Source organism: Cibotium barometz, chromosome 4 (assembly GCF_041138505.1).
Source record: "Cibotium barometz isolate CiBa-2024 chromosome 4, ASM4113850v1, whole genome shotgun sequence".
Taxonomy (NCBI): Eukaryota; Viridiplantae; Streptophyta; class Polypodiopsida; order Cyatheales; family Cibotiaceae; genus Cibotium; species Cibotium barometz.
Window position 1 is genome coordinate 25,217,992 of NC_141049.1, and position 9,457 is coordinate 25,227,448.

Here is a 9,457-nt window from a genome sequence, read left to right on the forward strand (position 1 = left end):
ACCTACGTAGCTCGTGCCTGACTTATCCTGGACTCAGGATATACAATGGGGTCATGGCATACAACAAATATAATCCTGAATGGAACTAATACTCTGCAAATGTTGCACTGCTGATGATGAGCCAGTTTGTCACCATGCACTACAGTGCAGAGTGCATGTGACATGGAACGAGAGGCTCCCATGTTCTGTCCTGGGAAAGACCCTGTCTGGTTCTAGCCTTTTCTCCCCAAGGCAATTGCCTTGGAAGTGGCAAACTGGGAAGTCTTGGGCTTTCCACCATTGTGCTTCATTTCAGCACTCTACGCAAGCGAGAGTGCATCTTCGAAGGTGGCTAGCCTAAACATACGCACCCCCACTGGATTTGCGTGTCAAGGCCATAAAGGAACTGCCCTTGCTTGTCCTTGTCAAATAAGCCCAACTGTAAACATAAGTTTGAAATTTTATTGGCAAATTGAAGGACTGGTTGCGCGTTTTGACGCGCTCCCCTAAAATCGTCTTCGAGTCGCTAAAGATAATGGGGCGGTAGAAACCACCGCTTAAGGTCGAGGACAAACTCGTCCCAAACATAAGCCGCCATACCTAATCTCGTATGGGCATGAGCCCACTAAGTCCACCAAGGAATATGGCCTCACCTTCCAAGTACCAACTATCACTCTGCCAATATCACTTTTTCGAATTGCGACAAATAAGCTTCAAAGTGATGCAGCCAGGAATAAAGAGTTGTGGGATCGAGTTTACCATTATACTTACTAAAGTTCATTTTCTCGGGAAAATGACTGGAGGAAGCCGCTGGTGTCATTCTTGCATCTAAAGCCGCAAGGTATCTTTGCCTAGCGGCTTTTTGTGCAGCAGTACAGGATATTGCCGCACGGTCTGTCGAATCTCCATTGCTCACATCTGTAACTCGAGCACCAAACTCGGCTACAGTCATACCCCTTCAAAAGGGTCATGTTGTAGAGGAACTGGAATCTCAGAAACAGAAGGAGAGAGACAACTATTTCAATCTCTGAACTCTACGGTTCAATATCTAGGTATCAGTCCTCCTAGGCCGTGATAGTACCGTAGACTCAACTTTCAGTGTGAATAAAAATAGCAAAGTCCTTCAAGAATTGCCCCAAATGTTTTGTGGATCCATATCATGGCTACCTGCCATGCTTGAGCATAGTGTGAAAACACTTCCACACCTACCCAACTATACATTGAACAGATCGAATGATGTGTCTCTGTTTAAAGAAACATGCTGTGTACCAGAGAGAGAGAGAGAGAGAGTGAGAAAGAAAGAAAGAAAGATTTTATTAACGTCTTCCAAAAGACCGAACTCGACCTATGAGACAAATCAGTGTACCTCTGTGGGGTATCCTCTGTCATCCCAACAAAATGAAAAAGTACTGAACTAAAAAAGCTAAATCTGGGTGTGCAATAAGTACAATGAGTGGGGGAGGTGATGGAGCTCTACTACTAGGAGAATGCAAAGCTATATGCATGGAGTATACAATCATGATATATGCAACCTAGCTAGCTCCATCCTGTACCATACTGGGGGTATAGAATGGTATACATCAATGAAGGGGGTGTCCACAGCTCCCTGAAGAACATGCCTGGGTCTGCTCTGAAGCAAGCCAATCGCTCCGCACCCTCTCTGTGAAACTGAGCTCTCATCTCTGTCATCTCTCTCTGGTATAGGCGTGGTGTCCGAAAGCCAGGTGTCCTCTGTCTCCTGCGGGCTCTGAGTGTCTCTGCTCTCTGGAGAGTAATTCCCTGCTGTGTGGGGGCTGGGAGTGGGGTGGATCTCTGAAAAAATGTAGTAATCTGTCTGTCGTCCCCCCTCTCGAGCTGTCTGAGCCTGTAATGATGTCTCTCTGTGACGCTATATGTCTAGAATGAATCTCCCTAGTATGCGCTGGTCTGCTGCCTCAAAGATCTGGCGTAGGGAATGTGGCTCTCTGAATAAAATGGGATCTCTCTCTCTGCATGTGCATACATAATGCTCCTCACTCTCCACCTCCTCTCTGCACAATTTGCATACCCTCTCCTCTCGGGGGATCCGTGCTGCTCTGCCAGTCTCGATCTCCAATCGATGTGATGAGACTCTAAGCTGACCAATAGCTACTCGGGAGCCGTGTGGTAAAAAGCCCTCCATGTATCTAGGCCTCTCTATGAATCCATCATCAGTGATAATCTCTGTAGTATAGCATCTTCGGCGGAAGAGGCTCTGTAGGTGATATCCATGTCTCTCGTGTATAGAGCTGCCATAGGTCCTGTCTCAATACTCTGTTCCTCTCACTATGAGAGAGACGGATATGTGGTGCATCCCTGTCATACTGGAATGGTGGTAGATGATCCATGTCTAGGCCATGCTGTGAGAACCAATGTGTGACCTGTGCATACCATGATCCTCTCTCCTGCCTCAACCAGCTGTCTAGATGCCTCAAAAGCTCTATATGACAATCTGTCCTGTGGCATCTCTCTGAATCTGTCTAGCAGGCATATAGTCTGGAATATGGCCTCTACCATCATAGGAGGCGCAGCAAACTCTGCTCAGATAATGTCATGAGGTACTGACGGTTTGCTGCGTATCATGCGTGCCATCATGAGGGCCTGTGGTCTCTCTATCTGTGTCCACCAATGGGTAGCAAGTCCTAGCTCCCATACCGTTGCTCCACCAATGGCCTGTGGTCTCTCTATCTGTGTCCACCAATGGCCTGTGGTCTCTCTATCTGTGTCCAGGTAGCAAGTCCTAGCGCCCATACCGTTGCTCCATACAGCAATGCCGGTGTGACTAATGTGTCAAATAGCCACCCTTTCGTCCGGGGTTCCTGAAAATGCGCCTGGTGGCACTGTCTCTCTAGCATAGCCAATGCTACATATCCCCGTGTCAATCTGGCTCTGGCTGCTGAACCCATGGTGAAGCGCGTGGCTGCTGCAGAGAAGGTAACCCCTAGGTACACGTATGATGTCACCACCTCCACCTAGCGTCCTGCGAGAGTGAATGTCAGCTCACTCCTGCCCTGTCTCGATGTATGATGTCACCACCTCCACCTGGCGTCCTGCGAGAGTGAATGTCAGCTGACTCCTACCCTGTCTCGATGTATGAAAGACCATAACCTTGGTTTTCCCAAGGTTCACAATAAGACCCCTCTGTGTGCAGAAATCATTGAGTGCATGTAGATGCTGCTGTAGACCTCCTGGAGACTCAGACACTAATACAATATCATCAGCATAAAGCATAATATGTACTGAGGTACCTGCTAGATCAACTCCATTTCCGCCTCCCCGTGTAATGAAGTCAACCACCTCATCAATGTATAACCCAAATAGCATGGGGGAAAGTGGGCATCCTTGCTTCACACCAATGGTGCTAGCAATAGTCTCGGACATACCTCCTGGGCATCTGACTCGCCCAAAAACCTGCTCATATAATGCATAGATGCCCCATGTCATATCTGCTGGTATGCAAGAGACTGCAGGCGCTGAAAGAGCCTCTCTCGTGGTACTATGTCAAATGCCTTGCGGAAATCCACAAAGCAGTAATAGAGCTTTCTCTTCCTCACTCTGGCCTGATCAATCATACATCTCAAAGTGAACACATGGTTAGCGGTAGAGAAAGCTCTCCTGAAGCCTGCCTGCCCTGATGAGCGTAACCTGCTCGCTCAGCGTATAAGCTAAGCTCTTCCTCCAACACTGCACCATAGAGTTTGGCCAACACGTGGCCGACCATAACCGTCCTGTAGTTGCTCGGATCGAGCATATCCCCTATTTTGTGGATCGACACAATGGTGTGCATCGTCCACTCCGCAGGCAAACCCTCTGCTAGTGCCCTGTTAAACAGGTGTGCAAGAAAAGGAGCCAAAGAATCTAGTGCATATATGGGATGCTCACCCTGTAGGCCCATATGGTCGGCGGCCCATCCATGCTGTAGGCGGCGGATAGCTTTCTTTACCATCGAGTGGGTAAAGAAGCTAGCTGTGGTAGGTGGAGGCTCCTGTGGCTGAGGTATAGGTGGCTGCTGTGGGGCGTGGTATAGGCCCTCTGCATATGTGTGCCATGTCTGTGGGTCTGCAATGGGTGTCCGTGTCCGGGGCTCTCTGAAGTGCCGCCATGAGATAGGGCTCTCTCTACTCATGAAGAAATGAAAGATCTCTAGCTCCTGTATCTCTACGAAGGCCCGCCTTTTGCGGCGAGTAAGTCTCCTCATCTCTCTCCTCAACTCCTGCTCTGTGATGGCTCCCAAGGCTCGCTGTATGCGGAGCCGTGAGTATAGAGAGTGACTTGGCAGAGTGAGAGGAGTGTGAGCGTGTGAGGTTCCAAAGCTGAGTAGCTTTCTGAGTGTCCCCATGACCACTCTAGAGTTGGTGTTCGAATCCATAAGCTCTGGTGGGTGGCCACACATCTCCCACAGCCGTCGGCATTGCATGACTAGTCTGATATCCCAGACTGTTGTCTTGCCATTCCGCTAACACGAAAATCAACGAGAAACACCTGACGATCCTGTTGGGAAACTCTACTGCAACTCCGCTGGAAAACTCCCTACTAAGGAAAACCTGTACCGAAGCTAGGCTGAGAGACTTCTCTTTTTGAAAATCATGAGGCGGCGGAAAAAATCTCCGCTGAGTAGCATTCTGTACCTTCAAGCAAAGAAGATCTTAAAAAAGAAAGCTCTGGTTCCGCACAAACTAATCTTGTTAACATGGAGGGGATTTTCTGGGTAAGTCAGTGCAGAGAACCTTTCACCACACAACCCAACCAACAAAAATGGATTCAAGCATGCCTTCTGCATGATTGCGAACCTAAGAATGGAGAAAAGGAATGCCTCCCAAGAAACCCTCTAGGAAGCTCGTAGCTGGGAGTGTCGCACTATTCCAAACAAGAAGATAAGGCGGAAACTTCTACAACACTACGCGAGCAAGAGGGAGTGTCAGGTTTCAAGCATAATTTAGACCAAGAAAAGGAGTGTCAATAGCTAGAAGCTGTGCGCAATCCAAGTCTAAGTAGCCCAAGAAGGGTGGAGCTACGGAATCCAAAAGAACAACCACAACAACAAAACCCCCGAAAAAGGTTCAAGGGAGACATGCCATCACTAGCCAAAAATTTCCCGGTGTTCTCGGGAGAGAAAGGGGAAGATGCAAATCTGCATGTAAGGAGGTTTGAGCAATACTGGAAAATAATCAAACCTCGAGATATGGAAGAGCCAGAGCGGAGTAAAATCCACAGAGATACTTTCATGAACACCTTCAAAGACAAAGCTACAGAGTGGGTATCAAGATACCAAGACAACCATTTCCAGACTTATGAAGAGGTCATGATTGCTTTTCTAAAAAGATTCCGCAAGATAAAGTCTGCAACTTAACTCTGTGATCAAATACGAGAACTCCGACAAGAAGACATGGATGTAGAAGCCTATGCAACAAAATTACTAAGCTTGAGACAAAAAGTGGCGGAACAAACCCGACCCTCAATGCAAATAGTTACAGATTGGTTCGTCCAAGGGCTTCAGCCGGACATCCATGCGACAGTCAACACAAAGCAGACCGAAACTAAAGAAGAGTTTGTGGAATTGGTCGAGCTAGCCAAAATGGCAAAAAAAAGAAGCCAAGAAACTTTGAAGGAACAATGGTGTATTTGTGAGTTCCGAAAGATTCCGAGACTTTACGGACGAGTCGATCTCCGAAATTATACCCCAGATACTACGGACCATTTCGGGTTACACGCTGGATTGGTTCACTTACATATGAATTGGACTTGCCTTCTCATGTGAAAGATTATCCCGTATTTCATGTCAATAGACTTAAGGAAGTACTGGGTGGAGCAGATCAGCTAGTTACTCTTCAAGAAATCATAGATGTCGAGGATAAAGTGTCACAACTTAGGAGGATGATTCAAGCGACACCTCACAAGACACTCAAGTGGCAATGAAGAAAAGGAAGACAAAAAGAAGAAAACCGTGAAGGCAAAAATGAGCCCTGGAGAACTTGTGCTCCAGGTGAAGCAACTAATGCAAGAGATGAAAAAGAAAAAAAGCTCAAAATTTTGCAAAAATGTGTTCTACTCTCAATGCAAACAAGAAGACCACCTCAAGGAGGAATGCATAGTGCCACCAACGTGTACCATTTGTAACATGTACAATCATAGTACATGGAACTGCAGGTACAACATGAAAAATAGAGCTCCCATGCTTTTATAGGTTGTAAGTCTCTTTTGACTCAAGGGAATCACACACATATTTAGACAAGTGACACATGGCACACTTATCTTATCCACACCTAAGGATGGATTCACACACACAACACAGCCCTTTTAGGGACTGTTCACACACAGACAAAAGTGGGTACACAAACAAGGGTAAAGATACAGAGACTCCAAAATGCCCAACACCAAGTACATGTGCCCAACTCAATCTAGTGTGAATATGTCCATGAATACAATTTAGCAAGGTCTAATCAGATTATTGGAAAACAAAAACATCTAATAATTGGCTCTACAATACCAACAATTTAGGACCCCACTCCAATATCCAAGATGGTAAACCTAATCATTTCCAAGATGGTATTACTCTCTTCAAATTGGACCTACATACTTCGCCAAAAGCCAGTGTGACGATGTGATTTTGGTTCCAATATGGTCATGGCCCACCTGCCTAGTAGAGTCCACATTGATCTGAGAGTTAGGCAGCCCCATAAGGCATGCCATGAGTCCTCCTTGGCTGACCTACACCTATAGCACCTCCCAAAGCACATATCTTGTTGTCTTTCACCAGCTCAACATCACCAAACTACTGAATTACCAAGGTCTTTCTTCATGCCTTCAAAGAACAAACTCAGCTCTCATAGCTTCTTGTTCAACGAGAAAATGGACGGTGAAGTTGTCACCCATTGGACCCACAAGATGGCTGCCACTCGCGGCAGTAAGTGGTTTTGATGCGTTTCAGCTTCATTTGGTTTGTGCGGCATTGACCGATGCCTCTCTCTTGTGGGGGGAAGACCACCTAAGGTACCATGCCGTCACATGTTGGGACGATTGCCGCAAAGCCGTCTTAAAGCAATCTGTTCAACTTGCATGAGGATAGGAAAGTCTTAAGTCTCAACAGGATGGACATGGCACCCAAAGCACCTGCTGCAATGCACTCAACGTCTTTGCTTGCTTGCTATTCCCTTCAAACAAACAATGCTGACTCCAAGCAAAAGGTAGATCAGCCAGATCACCTCCGGCTAGAGCCATCAACTATGAATCTGCTATTCTTCATGACTAATCTTCTCTCTCTTGAAAGATGTGTAGAATGGAGAGAAAAGGAGGAGTCCTATTTATAGAAATAAGTCAGCTAACTTTGTGTGCATTAAGTTGTAATAGTTGCCTTAATGTGCGCTTTGCATTCATTGCATTCGAACTTTGGTGGGCAGCGTGCTAGTGTTGGTCCTCAGCAACCCTACTTTACACTAACAGCCTCTTTTGTCCCTTTGTAGACAATATGGGCTGATTCTGCTGCAAAACCTTGACTGAATTTGTTTAGCATGACACGTGCATATGACAATTGGCAGCTTACTATTGCTAGTTCTTGGCACTCTACATCACACTAACATCCTCTTTGTTCCCATTGTAGATAAGGGCTCACAACATACAGTGAATCTTCTACAAAACCACACATGCATCTGAAAATTAAAGTTGATGCATGTGACACCGGCACTAGGTCACAACGCCCACCCCAAGCCACCCTCCCTTTCCAGAGTTTTTTCTTTTACTGATATAAGAATGAAAAGTACATGTAAAGGCTGCTGAAAACAAAGACCCAACATGTACCTGTCTGGGCTTCACTGTTGTCTTCCTTCCTTTAGAAAGGGCCGTACCTTCGATGGAAATCACTGCCGCCTTGTTTGAGAACTGGCGAATCTCGTGACTACAAACCCTCTCAAAAAGGACCGACCGACAGAGATATGCCAATGCCGATGTCGATGATGATGGTGATGACGACAACAACAATGAACCTTGATTCTGGAGTAGAACTAGCCTCGCCAGAAGCAATCTGGCTTGCATATTGATAATCAAAAATGGTTGCTACCCTAGAACCTCCTAAACCCCTCGCAGCATGTGAGGGATTTGTCAATTCAGCCTTTCACCAAATCCGGAGAATCGGGTTTCCACCTTACAAAAATCCTTTTCTGCGTCTAATCATATGACCAGCAGCTAAAAATTTAAACCTCGATATGAGAAAACTTTTCGTTTAATTCGCCTGCTCGATTCAACTGTGCACAGGCTTCGTCCAATCCAGCGCCTCTGCTTCTTCTTGATAAGGGTCTTCGATGCCGCTTCAGGACCACCCTGTGCTCTTCCTCTGTACTCGACGAAGCCTCGGCCTGTTTGTGCCTCGCATTGGCTGGCCTCTTTCCCCTTGCCCTCCTCCTCTTCAAGACGACCTCACCATCTCCTTTGCAGACTCCAACAAATTAAATTCCTCTGTTTTTTCCTTACGACAAATTTGTTCGATTCAAAGTTTAAACCTAGAGCGATCGAGATTTTTGAAAAATCTATTTCAAAAAAACAAAAGAAAGGATGTCATTTCCAGATTTATATATCTAACCCTAAGTTAATCTTTTAGTGGCACACCCCTTTGCCAAGACTAAGGGTAACCCTAAGGGCGAATATATATTCACCCCTAACATTTCAAGCTTTATATATCTAATCCCTAAGGGTTAGCCTAAGGGTGAAAATATATATATATTCACACATAAAGGTCCTTAACCTTTTGGTATTACAAGTGGCACACCCCTTTGCCAAGACCATCGCTATGTCACCATCAAGACCCTTCACCAAGCCTATTGCTATGCCACCATCGAACGCATCTTCCTGCTCAACTCTACTCTAGACGTCTCCATCTCCCTATTGGAAAAGTATTTGCTCAATGCTCCACCCTCGTGTTGTTACTCGGGTGATGGATGTGCTCTATTTTGTAAGGCCCCCTATATGAAGAGTGGCCCTCAAATATTTCAAGATTTACATATCTAATGCCTAAGGGTGAATATGCACCTATAAAGGTCCTAACCTTCTTGCATTATAAGTGGCACACCCCTTTGCCAAGACTTTCACCATCGAGCACCTCTTCCTCCTCAAGTCCACTCTAGATGTCCCCATCCCCCTATTGAAAATTTATTTTCTCAATGCTTCACTCTCATGTTGTTACTTGCGGAAGATGTGTTGTATTTTGTAAGACAGGGCCTATATGAGGAGTAACCATTGTGGTGAGCACTCGGGCACCCCAATAGTTCCCAATTTAGACACCAGATGGTGGCCAGATAGTTAGGAGACGGCTTATATAGACTTAACACTTTGTTGAATAGGACGCATGTTTGTGCTTGCTATGTGACCGTATTTGGACAGCAAACTAATTACACATTATTATTAGGTTATAGGGCCCATTTGAGAGTCTAGATGGTCTCACATGGCTGTGGGAGTTGCACAAGATTCCTAC

General features: G+C 46.0%; 1 protein-coding gene across 3 annotated transcripts in view; it reads right to left on the reverse strand.

The window, feature by feature from the left end:
- LOC147639081 (GTP-binding family protein) overlaps positions 1-8,539 on the reverse strand; it is an 81,354-nt gene extending 72,815 nt beyond the window's left edge. The window contains exon 1 of one of the 3 annotated variants that reach the window (XM_086787249.1): positions 7,792-8,539. In XM_086787249.1, the coding sequence (XP_086643375.1) occupies positions 7,792-8,025 (234 nt within the window). In that variant the 5' untranslated portion in view covers positions 8,026-8,539. The remainder of the gene's footprint in view (positions 1-7,791) is intronic. The other 2 variants (XM_086787255.1, XM_086787260.1) reach the window with 2 other exon arrangements.
- Positions 8,540-9,457: the final 918 nt, after the last annotated feature.